This window comes from Pangasianodon hypophthalmus, chromosome 12 (assembly GCF_027358585.1).
Source record: "Pangasianodon hypophthalmus isolate fPanHyp1 chromosome 12, fPanHyp1.pri, whole genome shotgun sequence".
NCBI lineage: Eukaryota > Metazoa > Chordata > Actinopteri > Siluriformes > Pangasiidae > Pangasianodon > Pangasianodon hypophthalmus.
The window spans coordinates 6,347,051-6,367,267 of record NC_069721.1 but is presented as its reverse complement, the minus strand read 5'-3'; the positions used below and the strand labels follow the sequence as shown (position 1 = coordinate 6,367,267).

The window sequence follows — 20,217 nt, the reverse complement described above, 5'->3', positions numbered from 1 at the left end:
GTGTGTGTGTCTGTGTGCAGAGAGTGTGTACTGTCCACTGAAGATCCTGATTGTGTGTGTCTGTGTGTCTGTGTGCAGAGAGTGTGTACTGTCCACTGAAGATCCTGATTGTGTGTGTCTGTGTGTCTGTGTGCAGAGAGTGTGTACTGTCCACTGAAGGTCCTGACTGTGTGTGTGTGTTTGTCTGTGTGCAGAGAGTGTGTACTGTCCACTGAAAATCCTGATTGTGTGTGTCTGTGTGCAGAGAGTGTGTACTGTCCACTGAAGGTCCTGATTGTGTGTGTGTTAAATAATATAAGCAATTACTGAATTAAGTAATAAACCAAACACAAAGATGTTTTGAAATGTGTTTTGTAGTATATTTCAGTATTTCTTGGAACCATATGAAGAAAAATTATTAAATTATCGCTGTGGTTATTTCTTCTCTAACTACCATTTTAGACTGGGTCAGTTCTGAGACAGAGTTTTTAGATATGTATTCTAGTTATTACTTGGTAATTATCTAAATGTGTGTCTGGTGTCTGTGCATAGAGTGTGTACTGTCCACTGAAGGTCCTGATTGTGTGTGTGTGTTTTAATTAAGGTATTAAAGGAATGTTACATTAGATTGAAACAGATAGTTGACAACTAACAAGTAAATATTAAGTTAAAAAAAATACATTATTTAACATACTAAACAACAGTCTGAAAAGAGCAGAAAAAAGAGGAAGAATTAAAGAGTTCTCATAATAGGATTTTATACAAATGGAAACGTCATTTCCGGCTTTGCACTGTGTCCTCCAAGCCGCTCGGGGGCAGAGCGGAAACACGATGCTGTGTTGTACTTCCTGTTTGCGACGTGCATTGTGAGTCACTTTATGGATTCGATTCATTTGAACTACCCGTTTAAGGGAACCGAGTTGCTCTGTTTTGATTCGTACAGAAATATTGTGGAGATATAATTTCTGTAGTATTTCTACAGTATTTCTACAGAATTCATACTCTCACCTTTTGTTTACAAAACGGTTTTTTATGACTAAAAGGACCTGAACGGCTTGGGGTAGCTAACCAAGCTAGCATGTTCACTATGCATAAATGCTATCCTTTACCTGTGTAAGTGTAATGTTGCTGAATTATTGTCGACGCATAATTTGAGCCTGAAAATCCGTCTGGGAAAAGAAATATAAAATAAAAACAAATGATGTAATTTAGATTTACATTTGCTTTTCCTCTGTTTGACAGACTTCTTTCGTGCGAGTCGTTTGGCCCGAATCGTTTTAAACGAGTCATTCTAAATGATTCGATTGTCTCGATTCCTCCGTCACTGGCTGTTTCCTGTGTGTGTGAGGCGCATGTGAGGGGATGTGTGTGTGCAGGAGAACAGAGTAGGGCTGAGTGAGCTTTCCACGCTGCTGTAAACCACTCTGAGGCTCCAGGAGAACAGAGTCAGTGAGGGAGTCAGTGAGGGAGTCAGTGAGAAACATGGCGGCGGTGAGTGATGATAATATTCACTTTCACACACTTTAGAATCATTACAGTCTGTGTAGCGTTTACTGTAGCAATGCTAACACAGCTAGCACAGAGCTAGCTTTAAAACACACCTGTAATCTAACAACATGGACACACACTTTCTCCACGTGTGTGTGTGTGTGTGTGTGTGTGTGTGTGTTCGTGTATGTGTGTATAGACTGTGTACTGTGCAGTGAAGGTCCTGATTGTGTGTGTTGTGTGTATGTGTGACTTGTGTCTGTGTATGGACTATATATTGTCCACTGATGGTCCTGATTGTCTGTGTGTGTGTGTTCGTGTATGTGTGTAGACTGTATTGTCCACTGATGGTCCTGATTGTGTGTGTGTGTGTGTGTGTGTGTGTGTGTTCGTGTATGTGTGTGTAGACTGTGTACTGTGCACTGATGGTCCTGATTGTCTGTGTGTGTGTGTTCGTGTATGTGTGTAGACTGTATTGTCCACTGATGGTCCTGATTGTGTGTGTATGTGTGTGTGTGTGTGTGTGTGTGTTCGTGTATGTGTGTAGACTGTATTGTCCACTGATGGTCCTGATTGTGTGTGTGTGTGTGTGTGTTTGTGTATGTGAGTATAGACTGTGTACTGTGCACTGATGGTCCTGGTTTTGTGTGTGTGTATGTGTGTATAGACTGTGTACTGTGCACTGATGGTCCTGATTTTGTGTGTGTGTGTGTGTGTGTGTGTGTGTGGCTTATTATTTAAAACTGACATCATACAATTTGCAATGCATTTTAATGAGTCCTTTATAAAAACACAGTTTCACCAAATAGTTTTCTTACACTGTCAGGTTTTATAACACAGAGGAAACTTTCAGACTTGGCCACACCAGACAAACAAATTATGCATTTATATTATCAAAGAGCCTGCCATGTCACGTTTATACATTCATGTGTGTTTCCATTAACGTGACCTAACCGTTTTCTGCTCCACATCAGGCTACGAAAAAGCACAAGAAGAAGAAGAAGCCGAGCTTCCGCAAGCTGCTGAAAACCAGCAACATCAAGCTGGATAACAAGCTGAAGAACCGTCAGTTCAAGCAGCAGAGCACGGCCAAGAAGCAGCGCAAGGAGCAGAGGAAACTGCGGCAGGCCCTCAGTGATGCGTCCCAGCAGACCGTACAGCCGTTAGAGCGCTACGAGAAGAAGCCAGGTGGGAAAGTTCACCTTCCTCTCGCGGCTCGCTGTCTCTCAGACCTCGTTAACCTCGTCTCTCAGACCTCGTTATCCGCTTATCGTACCATGTATGGATGTATGAATGTCAGCAACCTTTTAGCCATTCGCACTGTGTCTGTCCTCTCGTCTGCTCTAGGGCTGTCAGATTCAAATTCCATCGAATATCAGTCGAATTTGAGATAAAAATGCACATTTAGCGTGTTTAAATTTAACAAGCACTAGCACTGATTTTAATTAAAACATACTGCTGTAAAAATGACATGCAAGATATTAACAATCTTTTTGAAGAAGAAAAATCTAGAAAGAATAGTTCTAGTGTTTGAAATAATCCAGTCCCAGTGAATCATGTCGAGGATTGACCCGCTTAAGCTGCGTTCATGAAGCTGAACAGTGAATGAACACCACGGTTAATTAACTCACCCAAACACATCCTATACACACACGAGATTAATCATTCATATACACAACATAAACGTAATGTTACAACTTGCTTCTACACAAAATGACATGAATACACAAGTGAAGTTGAGCTGAAGTAAGGCGCTAGGTAGAAAGATAAGTCACGTTGTCAATACGTTGTTTACGTAATAACACAGACAGTGAAGATGTAACGCATAAAGAGTTGACAGTATTGTATTACAGTAGTGTACTCGTTGTAATGTCATTACTTCAGGAGATCAGGGTTTCACAACAAGGGCAGTTTTCACATGTCTTTCTTGATTCATGTTTAAGTTAATATATAAAATGTGTGGTTAATTTTTGCATTTTTCCATCAACTAAAATGCTGTAGACTGATATCCGATGCCATTTTAGTCTGAGCAAAATCGACTAAAATTAATAAATATGACGAAATATTGATTAGATTTAAAGGATTTTTTTGTCAGAAGAAAAAAAAAACATGACTAAAAATAGTGTGAAAATTAAACTGGACTTGGCCTGAGAGCCTAGGTTAAATCCTTAGGTTTTATCATTTTATCATTTTATGCACTTTAGTTTAACTAACTGCGCTTTGTTAACAGCCAGGTTTGTTTTTTGTGATAAATTTTGTGTGTTTTTTCGTATTTATTCATTGCGCTCTTTTGCGGACTGTTGATTTAAAAATCTGGTGGTTTTTTTTTTTACATTCCAGTTCCAATGTCTGAATATTCTTAAGAACTAAAAGTGCATTGCGCTTTGAAAGGGCGTACTTGCATTATTATGCTGTTATATCATGATCATTATCTCAGTGACGCAAAATGGTCTTAAAAGGGCAATAATATCGTTTATCGCAATTATTTCTGGGACAGTATATCGTCCAACAAAAGAAGTTATCATGACATGAATCTGCATTAGTTCTATATGTAGCCAGTGTTTTGTTGTTAGGGTTATTTTCCGTTTTCGATGAGTGAAATGTTGAATAAACACTTTCGTAACCATAGTAACTAGGCCTGAGACGATACACTAAAGCCATGATGCGAGACATATCCCGATACAAGCTTCATGAGATGATACTGACACAAATAAATTCTTACATTTTAATACATTTATTTTGTAAGGACACCAAATCGAACCACTGCAATATCAATACGTTGTACTGTAAGAAAAGTAGGTCAGGATTTCGAATATAAGGTGTAATTTTCCTCAGTTATTAACATAATATTTCTTTTTAAGTGCCATGAATGTGATTAACATTATTTATTTGCAAAGATTGTTTGCTCCTTAAATGATTATGGTCGAAAACTAATCTGTGTCATCTCTACTGTGTGACATCCAAGTGAAATGCATGAGCGTGTCACAGTATAATCGTACAGTTGAAAAAACTATCGTGATTTTATTTTATTTACCCCATGATGTGCTTCTGAATTGTTAATAGACACGAGTGCGACTCACATCAAGCACAGCACACAGGCATTGATTTTAACTCGCGTTTCAGACCGAGGTCAAGCCAGGCTCGGTTGAAACTGGAGTGCACGTATATACAACAGTTTATGGTAACTACTCTTCGGATGGTTAGGTTCCCATCGCAAACTTGCTCTGTATGCTGCTATTTCTGGTGCTGCCACCTAGAGTGTAATAAGAGGTAAAGCTCATAATGAATATTATTCAGAAATATCGCGATACACCTCAGAGAAGTAAAATTCGTCTTGCCGGTAGGTTGTATCGATATTCGAAACCACGATATTCTGTCTCACGTCTCATTATCCGGAAAGGACCAACGTAGGTGCAGGGTCTTATTCCAACCAAGCAGAAGCCAAACCTGAGTCTACTGAAAGCCAAGGTCAACTGACTATACAGATGGAATCAGGTGTGGCTTTAATGTTATGGCAGCCATAACAATAAAATCACTGCCAGGTGAAGTGAATAACATTGATTATCTCTTTACGATGGCACTTGTTAAGGGGTGGGATATATTAGGCAGCAAGTGAACAGTCAGTTCTCGAAGTTGATGTGTTGGAAGCACGAAAAATGGGCAAGCATAAGGATATGAGTGGCAACGGCCAAATTGTGATGGCTAGACGACTGGGTCTGATCATCTCCAAAACGGCAGGTCTTGTGGGGTGTTCCCGGTATGCAGTGGATAGTACCTACCAAAAGTGGCGTGGCCCCTGCTTGATTGGAATGAAAACCTGCACCCACACTGGCCCTTAGTGGATAAGGTTGGACACCCTTGAACTGGGGCATGTTATATTTAAAGAAACATCACATGAGTTTCCTTTGCAGAAGTCAATATTAAGTAGGGTTTTTCTTTCTCTGGTTGCTAGACGAGTGACACGAACAGCACTGGCGATGTTAATGAAAAGCTGCTTGTCTCAGGAAGGCTAGTGATTTGTCCACTTGTACTTGTTTTTACACCAATGTGTCCCTCAGTGACATTCTGCTGCTGTCATGTGACTGTGTGAAGGAGTCTGTGATCAGTAATCAGTGATGTAATGTAATGTAATGTGTTTGCTGTCTGATATAGAGGAGGAAGATGATGAGGAGGAGTTTCTGGAGTCGCTGCCCACTGATATGATGGAGGACGACGACCTGGAGGAGATCAGAGCAATGGCTCAGAAAGCCTCGTTCCTCACAAGAGACCTTTCCTCCTGGTAGGACCAGCTGCTGATCATTCATACGGATTTTTACTCCAACTCTCGAGCTTATATACGTGTGTGTTTCCTTGTGTGCTTGTTCTGTTCTTCCTGCAAGTGTCACTCTTGTTTCTGGTCATTTGGTGAAACCCGCATCTCTGGATGAAACTCACATCACTTCATATCAGTTTAACAGCTGCCAAATGAGTAAATGTCAATCTTGATGAGTAAACCCAAAAAGAAAGAAATATACACAGTTTTCTTCAAATGCTGTCAATCAGCCAAGACAAGTTTGTTGTGTGAAGTTTGCTATGTTAGCGTAGCAGGAACCATATAAGCCTCTGTACGTGTGTTCCATTCAGAAAGAACTGGCCCACTTCTTCAGTCATCATACATCATCACTTTTAGTACTGACCGTTTGCTGAATGACCACTGGCTGGCTAAATGAAGTGAAGGATTCAACAGTTGTGCTGCTTTTAGCTTTTACAATTTTATAAATGACACTTTATTTTTTTAATGATTTTTCTAACATCTAGGAAACCATACATTTAATATACACCGATCAGCCATAACATTAAACCACTGAGAGGTAAAGTGAATAACATTGATTATCTCATTACAGTGTCTCCTGTTAAGGGGTGGGATATTAGGCAGCAAGTGAACAGTCACTTCTCAAAGTTGATTTGTTGGAAGCACAAAAAATGGGCAAGTGTAAGTATGTGAGCGACTTTGACCAGGGCCAAATTGTGATGGCTAGACGACTGGGTTAGAGCATCTCCAAACGGCAGGTCTTGTGGGGTGTTCCTGGTATGCAGTGGTTAGTACCTTCCGAAAATATTTTTTAAAAAATATTACATGGAGGTACAAACAAAACTACTCACTGCATTGAAATAAACTCATGGCATCCACTTTTTTTCTCTTATCATTTTTTGAGAGGTTTCTTTAAAACAGCGGCGAGTAAGTGTAGTCAAGTCCAGTGGATTCATCATGTGAAAACAGACAGTTCTTGGTCACAACACACCAGACTCTGTAGCAAATACTATACGTCTGCCTCTCTCTGATGAGCAGAATTATGGGATTACACACCTTATTTGAGAAGGTGATATGCAATGCCGTATTCAGAATTTGGACACATTAAGGCGCTTCATCCGCTTTGCAATAGGGACAGTCCTTTTCATGGACGTGTGCAGAAGAACCACAATTCATGGACGTGTGCAGAAGAAGCACAAAATGCTAGGAAGCTGCCTTCTGATTGGGACAGGGCGTATTTCATATTACTGAGCAACCTGACTTGGTTAGAGGTTAACTTCAGACCTCAAAAGTCTTGATTGTATTTTGGATAAGGGTAAAATTTTCAATTTCAATTCTGGCTGAACAAATCCTTTAAATGTTATCCACCATAATGGTCTGTGGTTAATGTTGCAGTGCTCCTGCTCACACCAAAAAGCGCAAGTCGGACCAGATGTTAGAAAAGTACGAGAAGATGCCCAGGAAGTTGAAACAAGAGGAAGAGAAGGAGGTCATTCATCTGCTGCCAATCAAAGACAAGAGCGGCCTGATCCCTCAAACCATGGAGAAGCCAGGTGTGAGCCGCTAGGCCATATTCCAGACTCTGTTTGTCTTCACGATGGCAAGCAACTGCTTTTCATTCTAACATTTTATTCCGGTTTCTAGTGGTGCGGAAAGCAGACGAGGAGGATGAACAGGAGGAAGCGAACGACGAAGACGAGTCGGAGCAAGGTGAGAGTATAGACTACCATTCATGAAGCTTTTATTAGAAGTATTTGACATGTAACTTTTGTCTTCAAGAGCTTTTTGAACTTTTTTTTTTTTAACTTGGGTTTATGTGGTTTCATTTCATTACAGCAGTCGAAGAAGCACAGAGCTTCCTGACACTGACTCCACAAGAACAGCTGAAGCTTCGCTCGCAGAAGCTGATGGAGAGGAAATTACGCATCGCAAGCTTGGGATCAGTTATTCTAGCTGATCCAAACTCTAATGTAAGAGGCACATGGATTCTTAATCTTTAACCATCTTTAACATGAGACTAGTCATTTGCTAAAATAGTGACAAATCAGAGCTGAAATTCGGACCGCAGTTGCAAGCTGAGCTGATATTTACACTCACCGGCCACTTTATTAGGAACATTTTATGCAGCACAACACATAAAAACATGCACATACAGGTCAAGCACTTTTTTTCTTTTCACTTCTTTTCACATCAACCAACAAAATGTGATCTCAGTGACTTCATCCATGAGCTGGCATACACATTTTCCTTGTAGTTTGTAAATACAAGTTGCTCTATCCTCTACACCAGATTAAGAAGCTGAAGGAGCTACGGGCCATGCTGATGGAGACGGACCCGTGCGTGGCTGTTACGGTCAGGAAGCTGGTCATGGTCTCACTTATGGAGATCTTCAAGGACATAGTGCCCTCTTACAGGATCCGTCCTCTGACTGAAGAAGAAAAAAAGACCAAGGTACAATGTTGAGCAAAGTTGTGTGTGAAGATCAGATATGGCAGTACCTTTAGAAACTCAATAGTTCTACTGTTCAAGTTTATTACAAATGTAGATGATGTCACAGAAAGTCATTCCAGGGATGGAGGACTGCTAGAAATGTTTATACGGTGCAGCCTACATTGTAACAGATAAAGATACCTGGGGAAAATCGGAGGAAACAGCATTTGTATATTGCTTTGATAAACAGTGGAAGAATAAAAATGATTAATAAACAAATCTAGTGTAAAAAATATTCTAGCATCTCACTCAGTCACTCACTTTAAGTGACCGTTTTATTCTTGTCAGGGACGCAGTGGATCTGGAGCCTATCCCTGGAACGCTGGCCGTGAGGCTAACTAAACAGTTAAATCACAATACTAATATAGCAGGGTGGCATGGTGGCGGAGCAGGTAGCACTGCAGACTCTCAGCTCCAGCCTCCCTGGTTTGATCCTGAGTTTGGGTTACGCTCTGAGTGGTTTTGCGTCTTCTCCATGTGTCCACTTGGATTCCCATTGGGTTCTCCGGTTTCTTCTCATAATCATGCCAGTGAATTGGTTACACCACATTGTCCCTAGGTATGTGTGACTGTGTGTTTCCACGGTGACCTGTGATAGACTAATGTCCCATCCAGAGTATATTCCCATCTCGTGCCCAGTGCTCCCAGGATAGGCTCCGGCTCCGGCTCCGGCTCCAGCTCCAGCTCCGTCATGACCCTGATCAGGATAAAGTGATTGGCTGGGTGGTGACCATTATTTAATTGTTTTATTGGTTTGTTTGGTACAACTGCTAACATGGATCCAGGCAAACAAATTAATCACAGTTTTAATTCTGGGACTGTATATCCACTTTGGAAAGTAACCATGATAACGATCATGATTGATGCCTATTGCTGTGTTAAACTAAAATAGCAACACTTGGTGTCCCACTGCCTTGTACATTATTCCCTTATATCAGAAACCTTCACTTACATTATCACTCTGTGGAAATGTGAGTTCGTAAGCAGTAGCTGTGATATTTCTTTCACTGCTAGACTGAATGTATGACCTTACCTTGCCCATTCTTCACATTTCAGGTAAAAAAGGAGACCCAGCAGCTAAGAGAGTTTGAGGAGGGGCTCGTAAGTCAGTATAAATTCTACTTGGAGAATCTGGAGCAGACTGTCAAAGGTAAAACACACTCTTATAGAACACTCTCATAAGCACTGAGTATGTATGCAGTGATGAATGGAGTTGTGATCATCTGTTCCTCTCACACCACAGACTGGAAGCAGAAGAAGCAGAAGGGCAGTCAGGCCGTGGCTCTGGCCTCCTATAAAGGCCTGGCCGAAGTGGCCGTCAGGTGTCTGTCCGAACTGCTGGTGGCTTTGCCGCACTTCAACTTCCACAACAATATCATCGTCGCCGTGGTGGCGCTGATGAGCGACCCGACCAAGAAGGCAAGTCATGCAGCTTCGTAGATTACCTTAACTAAGACACTTTACACTAATATGCACTAATCCAGACCTAAAGTAAACTACAGCAGGGGTGCTCATAACGTCGATCACAAGACAACCACTGGTCAATCTCCTTAATAGGTCAGTGTAGAACCCCGGTGTGTGAGTATGTGGAGGAAGACTCAGGAGACAGGCGGAATTTTTGCTGAGCTCCGGGCTCGCGTTTTTTCAGACCTTGCTTTTCAACGCACTTTCAAAAACTCAACAAAATCAAAAACTCAGCAGAAATGGGTTCATCCCAGACTTGCGGCTTTTGCTGCGTCAAGTTCAAGCTCATGCTTTGTGGAGTGTGGTGTGTGTGTGTGTGTGTGTGTTCGTGTTTGTGCGTGTCTCGCAAGCTCTCTCTCTGTGGTTACAGAAGTTACAGTAGTTACTGAAAGCACAAAGAGACACAAATAAGTAGACTGGTGGTAATACACAGGTGAGAATCATCACACATTACCTGGCGGCTCGACCCGCCTCCTCTGTCCACAGCTGACACTCGACAACGCCCCCACTGCTGTATATTAATTTTGTGATTTCATTGAATGAAAATTGATTGCATTACATTACTTGAATAGAAACAAATCTCTCGAAATAATTTCTCAAACTCCAAATTTAGAGTGTAAGTGCATATTTTACATGATGGCTCTTACCATAATTATAATATGAAAAAGTAGCTCAGGTGTTAGCACCCCTGGACTAGTGTCTCATTATAACACATCTGTTTTAGTTAATTAGTTGTATCTTATTAATGGTTCCGAGTCTATTATGTATCATTAATCTCATGATAGGGTTTATCAAGGCAGTGGTAGAGGACTGTATAGCTGGACACAGCTGGACACACATGATTTGCATGTTTTCAGGTGTCAGAGATGTGCTGTGAAGCAGTCAGGAATCTGCTGAAGCAGGACAAGCTGGGCCAGGCTTCACTAGCCACAGTGAGGGTCATCTCAGGAATGGTCAAAGGCAGGAACTACAACGTTAAACCAGAGGTATGTCTTTGAGTACACTTTTGATCGCCACTAGAGTAAAAAGGTGGGATAAATTCACAGTATTGCGCAGGAGGCGGGATCTGGTGGCGTACAGATGGGAGGAGTTTAGAGTTAGAGGAAAAAGAACAAAAAAATCCTTGTATGCTTTTGAAATTTATGTCTCTGTCCAAGATGCATCATTAGGAGGGGACTTTTTTATGTAGAAATATTCTATATATTCTGTATAGAAGCAGAGAAATCTTGCTCTAGAGATCTTTATGCCACATTGGTTAGCTTTTTTAATTAATGTATTATATTAATTAGTCACAAGACCTGTCTTATATCATCTGTGTATCTCTGGAGTTATAATGGTGTGTGTGTGTGTGTGTGTGTGTGTGTGTGTGTGTGTGTGTAGGTCCTGAACACATTGCTGTCCCTAAGGATAAAAGAGGTGGATGTGAAGAAGGACACAGAAGACCTGGCCCCCAAACAAAAGTTCATGAACTTCCAAGAGAAGAAGAAGAACCTGTCCAGGATGCAGAGGAAGGTCAGCACACACCTACTGCATAAAATTCAGTTAACGTTGCTCTCTTCGTGTTTTCATTTCTGAAGCTGAACGTTTCATGTCCTCCACAGTGGAAGAAAGCTGAAGAGAAACTCCAGAAAGAGCTGCTAGAGACCGAAGCGTCTGAGAGCAAGTACAAGAAGCTCAAGCTGGTAAATGCTTCACGAAACACAAGAACGTTGTTGAATTATCATGTTTTGTAGACTATTTTCACTCCTGGCAGATAATCTGTATATTATACAGCAACGTATGTGATGCAGTTAAACTAATGTGGGGAAAAAACACTAACAACCTAGTAGAAGCAATGCCGTTCCAGCAGTTAGTGGTCGGTAGGGCTGGGCGATATGACCATATATAATATCGATATTGGGATAAATTATGTCACGATACGCTTTCCTGAGATATCCCTAGTATTGTGATATCTTTTTAAATTTTATATTGTTTTCAAGAAGTACAAAATAAATGGAGCTCAATAGAATCAGCTGATTTTACGCCATCTTTTCATTTCCCCTTTTAAGCAACAATAAATTCCAATAAAAGTAGCATCAAACTTTTAATAGTTATTAATTTTTACACTTTTAATGCTGCAGTGCTGTTTTGCCAACAGATTATTAGCTAAATTATATATCATGATACATATTGTTTATCTTATAACTGTCTTGACATCATATTTTTGTCATATCGCCCACTCCTTACAGTAATACTTATCGTGCATTACTGTTATTGACGGTAACAGAATAATATTAAAAAAAAAAATCCCATAGCCACGCTGACTGAAATTAGCTTTATCATGGCAGAAGTGAATTACAAAAGCCTTTAGCATTCAAATGTTCTTGTATCAAGACTTCGTTATAAGGATATACAGAACCGCACTCACCGTCCACTTTAATAGGAACACCTGTACACCTGCTCATTTATGCAGTTATCAAATAATTCAGTCGTGTGGCACAATGCATAAGCTCATGCAGATGCAGGTCAAGAGCTTCAGTTAATGTTCACATCAAACATCAGAATGGGGGAAAAAGTGTGATCTCTGTGACTTTAACCGTGGCATGGTTGCTGGTAGCAGATGGGCTGGTTTGAGTATTTCAGAAACTGCTGATCTCCTGGGATTTTCACACACAGCAGTCTGATAGTTCTGTGGGTGGAAATGCCTTGTTGATCAGAGGAAAATGGCCAGATTGGTTCGAGCTGTCAGGAAGGATATAGTAACTCAGATAATCACTCTTTACAAGCATATTCCATGGCCTTATGGTAGGAAACACTTAGCACTTTGAGCCACAGTGACACTAATGGGGTAAAAACAAAGAATTTTAACAATAAGGGTCTCGCAAGTGTTGTTTTAGAGGCAGTACAAATATGTTATAATATGTCATGTCTTTTTTCATGTATTGTTACACATAATACACGTCTTTATGTATTTTTTTAACCCCTGCTGTTTCTCTTCACTTCTTCCAGCACACAGAGACACTGAACATCGTGTTCCTGATCTACTTCAGAATCCTGAAGAAAGCCCAGAAGTCCGTCTTGCTTCCCTCCGTTTTAGAAGGTTTAGCAAAGTAAGTGTTGATGCGCTGTATCAGATCTCCTCCATCATCACAACTGCGATGTATCTCGCTCACTTCTTTACACTCTCTGTAGTTTGCTTGTCTAATAATGGCTCGTTTTTCCCTTTAAGGTTTGCTCATCTCATAAACTTGGAGTTCTTTGATGATCTGCTCACAGTTCTTCATGATTTAATTATGTCCGGCGTAAGTATTTACACCTAGAGTAATACACTGGTCATTATTTTTGCAGGATAAAACAATCAGTAGCCCGGGTGCTTGGGACGAGAAGATTGTGTGTCTGGGTTTTTTTTTGTTTGTTTGTTTGTTTTGTTTTGTTTTGTTTTGTTTTTATTCGTAGTTGCCTGACACACAAGTAGGCTCTGTAGGCAAGCCATCTACAAAAAAAAAAAAAAAACACAACTATTTGCTTTAAACAAAATACACCTCATGGTGGCGCCACATACGTCAATGATGTAATTGTAGTGTTCCTGGTGCTGAACTACACACAACAGCCTTTACTAGGCAGATTAATCCATATGCATGGATGACAGATGACCGTTTCGTCATCAGGAACACGGTATGTGGAAACGCTGACGAAGCCGAACAAAATAAAAGTGCAGCGTAAGGCTGTCCTGTATCTCTCCTGCTCACACAGTTAAATTTTCAGTTTAACAACAGACATTGTCACAAAGCAGCTTTACAGAAATCTGGATGTAGATATAGATTTAGATTTATCCCTAATGAGCAAGCCAGAGGTGACGGTGGCAAGGAAACACTCCCTGTGAGGACATGAGGAAGAACCCTTGAGACTCAAAAGGGAACCCATCCTCTTCTGGGTGACACAGTAGTGTTTCAGCTTTAAGTCTGTAATATCCAGGTGAAGTTATCCACTGTATAATGAGTGAGACTTGAGCGTAGTTTCTAGCAACACACAATACATCACTATACAGTCATGTCTGCAGAACATAAAGATGCTAGTCAGACTCGATTATATTTTACGTGCGATAAGAGGAAAGAAAACCCAGATTTTTTTTGGTGAGGACACAAACACAGTGTGCTCAGACACTTTCTTAGAAAAGTATAGTAACTAGCTGAGAATTTATATACTCGTTTGTGTCTGTATTAATGTACTTCACTATTTACTTGGCTCACCAAATTTGATTACATTATGTTAGCTTCCACTTGCCTGGTGACCTAGCTGATTTCTCCACTGCTCGTTTGTTAGGATTTGGTCTTTATATTAGTCAGTTAATCTTTTTAAATGAATTAATCATAAGGAATATTCACATCTGTTGATTGCTAATCACATTAACCCTGCTGACTAATTGTTTTCCCCTTAATTTTCATTTAATGGACCACTTTTTTCTCCCCTAAAACAGAATGCGGGGTTAAAGAAATACTCCAACATTTATTTCAGTCTGCTGTTTATTGAATCTCTAGTGTGTGTGTGTGTGTGTGTGTGTGTGATTATGACAGATGAGATGTTTTGTTTTGAGCTCATAAATATGGAAGTAAGTTTTAAAATGTGAGTCTCTGAACACTGAAATTAGTGTACATTGAATTTAAAGCAGTTTAGTTCAAAATAAATAAATGTAGATATTACTGTAAAATATTTCAATGCTAAGAATTTAATGGTGTTTATTTGTTTTTTTTTTTCAAGTATCATTGTTAAGAATTCAATCAGTCTTTTAAAATTTGAGTCTTTTTTCCTTCCACACACACACACTTTTGATGAATATAATTTTATTTGTATTAAGAGACTTCTACACTGTATTCGTAAGGAGCAGTTTAGAACCTTTTCTACACAGTTTTTAGAAATGAGACCCCCTGGTACTTAAACTCACAAGCTTCCAGTCGTCAGTGTTCCTCTAATCACTTGCCTTCCTGTATGTGTAGGATCTGTCACACCGAGAGAGTCTCCACTGCATCCTCACAGCCTTCCACATCCTGTCAGGTCAAGGTGAGTGGTGTTTCACCTTCTTATCCATCACTGTCACTCGGGATAATCCTTTCCATTTCGTTCTGACCTCCCTCTATCTCCGACAGGTGACGTGCTCAATGTCGACCCGCTGAAATTCTACACCCACTTGTACAAAACCCTGCTTACACTGCGCGCAGGTAATCCTCGCCTTCACGCCTGTGCATGCTTCAGTGGTCAGACTCGGGGATGTTTGACGACGGCGAGAAAAGCAGAGCGTTGTTTTTTTGGTGTATAGAGCGCTAATGAGGTTTGTCTCTGGCAGGCGCGTCAAACGAGGACACAGGCATCGTGCTGCAGTGTGTGGACGTGATGCTGAGCAAGCGCAGGAAGCAGGTCAGCCTGCACAGAGCGCTGGCTTTCCTCAAGAGACTCGACACACTCGCTCTGCACGTGATGCCTGACTCGTGTGTGGGCATCCTGGCGGCTAACAGGGCACTCATACATGTGAGAACATTGTGTTTATCATCGCTATATACAGCCGTTATATCTCCTGTGCTTCATTAACCGTGTGTTACTTTTGCTTACTGATGCTAGAAGTAAACATTGTTTTTACTATACTGCTGCGTAAATCAATAAGTGTGATCATTAATGCTGTGGAATATGTTTTTTGTTTATTTATACACACACGCACGCACACACACGCACACACACACCATCCACTTTATTAGGAACACCTGTAAACCTGCACATTCACGCATTTATCTAATCAGCCAATCATGTGGCAGCAGTGCAGTGCATAAATTCATGCAGATACAGGTCAAGAGCTTCAGATAATGTTCACATCAAACATCAGAATGAAGAAAAAGTGTGATCTCAGTGACTTTGGTCATGGCACATTTGAAGATTCGAAAGAAAAAAAATGACCTGGTCTTTTTCCAGTCTTCATCTGTCCAGTTTGGGTGAGTCTTTGTCCATGATAGCTTCAGATCCCTGTTCTTAGCTGATAGGAGTGGAACCTGATGTGGTCTCCTGCTGTTGTAGCATATCCACCTCAAGGTTTGATGTGTTGTGCGTTCTGAGATGCTTTTCTGCTCACCATGATTGTAAAGAGTGATTATTTGAGTTACTATAGACTTCCTGTCAGCTCAAACCAGTCTGTTCGTTTTCCTCTGATCTCTCTCATCGACAAGGTGTTTCAGCCTATAGACTCTCCGCTCACAGGATGTTATTTTTTTGTTTGTTTTTCACATCATTCTGTGTAAACTCTAGAGACTGTTGTGTGTGAAAATCCCAGGAGATCAGCAGTTTCTGAAATACTCAAACCCATCTGGTACCAACAACCATGCCACAGTTAAAGTCACAGAGATCACCCTTTTTCTTCATTCTGACGTTTGCTGTGAACATTAGCTGAAGCTCTTGACCTGTATCTGCATGATGTTTTGCATTGCACTGCTGCCACATGATTGGCTGATTAGATAAGTGTATGAATGTGCAGTCGTACAGTTCCTATTAAAGTGTACAGTGAATGTATATATGTGTGTTTTTTTGTTGTTTTTTTTTATCTGCTATACACAGTCATTCCCTGTCCAGGCCCCCCCCCCCCCCCCCTTCTCTTAAGCTAATCATACAAAAACATGCAGCTTGTCATGTTACAAAGAAAGTGGAAAGCGCAAACTCCTCTATCCTGGAAATTTTACCATGACGGAAAACTGTTACAGAGTGCTGACACTGGAGACTCCTTCCATAAAATATTAAATAAAAGTGACACTCCAAAATGATTATATGTTTTTCTATGTTAAAAAAAAGAAGAATTAAAAAAAATCTATTTAATATTAGCCTTAGATTATGTGGGTATTAAATAAAAATATGGTATCCCTAGATTTTCTGTCTGTGTAATTTGTGTGTGTGTGTGTGTGTGTTGTGCAGACCTTCCCCAAGTGTGACATCATGCTGGATAACGACATGCAGGGCAGCGGTGTGTATCTGCCTGAGCTGGATGAACCGGAGTACTGCAACCCTCAGAACACCTGCCTGTGGGAGCTGCACACACTCAAGGTAGCTGTACTACAACAAACACTGCAGCAGAGCATCACTATTCATATTTTATATAAAATACATATTCAAGACCTCAGTAACTAGTGAAGCTAGCTCCTCAGCACTCCCTGTAGACCTGCCCTGATTTTCAGTTCAATTCCTTTACATTTTGATTTAATTCAGACAGGTGACAGAATCTAAGCTATCTGAACAAAATCCTGTTTCCTCTCATCTGACTACATATTAAACTGTGACCTGTAGTGTGTGTGTGTGTGTGTGTGTGTGTGTGTGAGAGAGAGATCTTCACTGGTCAGTAGACAATAGACTTGTCCAAGGCGTTAGTTACTTGCTTAACAAAACTTTATAAAATAAATATACGAGTTTAGCAAGCTGCTCATGTTATGTTAAAGAGAAACTTAACTTGGCTGATCTGATCATTCTTTGAGCAACACATTAGTTTCCTAAATAATGAAACATGCCTATACTTATGATGTTTCTCTATATCTGCTTTTATGTAAATATAACATTTTGCCCAAGAACACTGAGAGAGACAGTACTAGGAAAACGACTTTTGGTTATTTTCCATTTGATATTTTTGAGCAGTGAGTTAACTATTCGCTCAGGCATCGTCTCACTCACTCTCCTTTCACCATAAAAAGTACTCAAGTTCAAATGGATGAAGCTGAAGGATGTTTAGCAGATGCAGGTGTTTGATAGAAAGTGTCTTAGAATGTTTAAAAAAAAAGTCTATTGATATTGTGCAACAGAAAAGTTGCTCAAAAGGAAAACTGCTCTTCTGAATATTATTTAGCATACCTGATAAATCAATACATTCAGCTAAAGCCTGACCAAGCATGCAGACACTAATCAAATTCAGCTGGATTTACACTTTATTTAATAAATGACACATTTTACATTTGCAAAACACATCATAGCGGACAGGCATTCAGTGTTGAAACAAAGTATTATGATTACACCATATAAAGATTCAGAAATAGGTACTATAATAAAGAAATTTTGTTGGAATAGAGTCTATGCACAGATCCCTGACCTCAACCCCACTGAACACCTTTGGGGATTAACTGCAACACCAACTGCACCCCAGACCTCCTCACCCCACATCAGTGCCTGACCTCACTAATGCTCTTGTGGCTGAATGAACACACATTCCCACAGCCACGCTCCAAAATCTAGTGGAAACCTTCCCAGAAGAGTGGAGGTTATTATAACAGGAAAGGAGACTAAATCTGGAATGAACAAGCACATATGGCTGTGATGGTCTGGTGTGCACAAACATTTGGCCATTGAAAGTTAAACATTATGGGTAACACGATATGAAGGTTCAGAAATGGTTACTATTATAAAGAAATATTACACTCAGGCAAAAAAAAAAAAAAAAAAAAGGGCCAAGCCTAAAATGGCAATTATTAAGCTTTTAATTGTTTTAACAACAAATCAATGTTCAGAAAATTAGCAGGAATGAAAAACAAATGCACTCCTGAGAGCTCTTGTGCCTCTATTTGCTCGTTTACTTTGCTGCACTGAACTGTTTGGGGAAAACAGGGAAGAAACAGGGAAATTCATTTAAATTCATTTGAATTTAAAATCATGATAATGATTAAAATGTTTGATGTAAAATTCAAACTAACTAAAACGAAAACTAATACTGTTTTGTTTTTGTTTTTTCTTTCTTAACCAAATAATGATCAATCTTTTATCTGTCACACCTGATGCAGGCCATAAGCCTTAAACATTTAAAGGAATCGAAGGGAAAAGCTCCCATATTAACTTCCTTTATCTATTTGTTTAATTCTTGCTAATATCCTGACCAATGATTTGTTGAAAGTGTAATATTTTTGCCCTTTTTGGCTTGACCCTTTTTTTTTTTTCTCTCTCCTCTTCCTCCCTTTTTCCCCTGGGAGTGTATGCACTGTAACATTTGGATGGTTATTTAAAATGACATTACTTCTAGCATTGGAACACTGATGATGATGATTGTGTGTGTGTGTGTGTGTGTGTGTGTGTGTGTGTGTGTGTGTGTGTGTGTGTGCGCTGCAGAGACACTACCACCCGACGGTGAGGAAATACGCCACTCATCTGCTGGCTGGAGCTCCGAGTGAAGGTGCCGGTGCACTGAGTTTAGAACTGAGCAGAAGGTAAATCACACACACACACACACACACACACACACACACTTTTCCCAGGGCTTGTGAGAGCCACAGAGTGCTAAAGGTGACTTACAGTTCAAGGATGGATAAATATAAATAATAGATTCATTTGCTAGTCCACCAGGCATGTGAAAGCTCCAGTGTGCTGCCTAGTGTCATTGCCTGGAAGCTCAGTTAACTGAGAGCTAATCCCTGTGAGCTAATCCCTGCCAGGGCGACTTTATGTAGCTAAAGAACGTGGAGAATCTGGCTAACATTTCAGCTATGAGCTGTGGTGTTCTCTCATTGCACTAGAAACAGACTTTGAGTCTGACTAACGTCTTTGTTTTCACCTGGTAAAGTGTTTGAATGGGAGGAGACTGTGTGTTGTGTTGGAGTTGTAGTTTTTGTGCTACGCTGTACTGTATTGTTCAGATTAATCACTGTTTCCACCTCCATTTGTTTTCCTGATTCTTCTGAGGGAAGTAGGATGTGGCGTATTTACTGTCCGTTTCATTCTTTCATTCGACAGAGCACCAGTGCAGCTGTTTGAAGACTACAGCGTGAAGGACATGACCTTTAACCCACCAGTTGCAGGACCACCCAAGAAGAAGGTGCGCACTTGCCTCTCAGAACGAGCTGTAAATGTGTTCATTATATTTCTTCTGTTTTTTTTTAATGGAGGTTGTTCACTCTGTCTCTGAATTTCAGGAACATTTCACAATTGGAGAGGCTTTCCTGGACTCGGGTTTGAAAGCGCAGATCGATGCAGCGCTTCAGGAGGACGAGCAAATACCCCTCGACTTTGCAGCACATCTTTCACAGAAGTGAGCGAAGCTGGTGTAACTGTAAATACGTCTGTAATAAGATGTTTTATATCGCTGTGTTTCAAATAAAAAAGGGAAAAGTTTGTTCCCAAGTGGCCTTTCAACTAGAAAGCATATTTTAGTGTAAATATTTGTAAAGAAAAGTTAAAGGGGGACAAAGGTTGGGATTAAAAGTGATGTATTACATATTTCTCTCATTTAATACAATAATATTGCAATATATATTTATGGATCAGATAAAACTGGCAGAAGGGTACAATCAGGGAAAAAAAAAAACCCTCAGGGCTCCTGTATGTGCAGCTTTTCTAAATCTTTCAGTCAAAAGTGCTTCATTTATTTAACTATCACAGACTGTGAATTAAAATGAATTTGAATTTGATTCAGGGCTTTTCCATCAGCCTTCTAGAGCAAGTTAGGACGAAAAGACAAGATTTTTACAAGATTTATAACACTTTATTTATTTAATTTATTTTACAACTGCTATTTCCTCCACAACAGT

At 40.2% G+C, this 20,217-nt stretch overlaps 1 protein-coding gene across 2 annotated transcripts; it reads left to right on the top strand.

Annotated features, from left to right (window-relative positions):
- Positions 1-1,304: 1,304 nt before the first annotated feature.
- Positions 1,305-19,822, top strand: noc3l (NOC3-like DNA replication regulator). Of its 2 annotated transcripts, none has more exons than XM_026914550.3 (21): positions 1,305-1,470; positions 2,442-2,655; positions 5,620-5,746; positions 7,154-7,311; positions 7,403-7,468; positions 7,598-7,728; positions 8,048-8,209; positions 9,305-9,398; positions 9,492-9,667; positions 10,570-10,698; positions 11,093-11,224; positions 11,314-11,394; positions 12,701-12,801; positions 12,921-12,993; positions 14,686-14,749; positions 14,836-14,907; positions 15,033-15,214; positions 16,637-16,765; positions 18,803-18,900; positions 19,424-19,505; positions 19,603-19,822. In XM_026914550.3, exons 1-21 carry the CDS (start codon positions 1,462-1,464, stop codon positions 19,720-19,722), a joined length of 2,400 nt encoding a protein of 799 aa, XP_026770351.2. In that variant the 5' UTR covers positions 1,305-1,461; the 3' UTR covers positions 19,723-19,822. The 2 variants fall into 2 exon arrangements, with proteins under 2 accessions (XP_026770351.2, XP_026770349.2); XM_026914548.3 differs by having other exon boundaries at positions 1,306-1,470; positions 7,595-7,728.
- The last annotated feature ends 395 nt before the right edge of the window (positions 19,823-20,217 follow it).

Bases quoted from the DNA above. Each gene is read 5' to 3' on its own strand.
- noc3l (XM_026914548.3), top strand. The intron at 12,802-12,920 runs GTAAGTGTTGAT...TTTCCCTTTAAG, and splicing joins GTTTTAGAAGGTTTAGCAAA to GTTTGCTCATCTCATAAACT. The intron at 16,766-18,802 runs GTAGCTGTACTA...TGTGCGCTGCAG, and splicing joins GGGAGCTGCACACACTCAAG to AGACACTACCACCCGACGGT.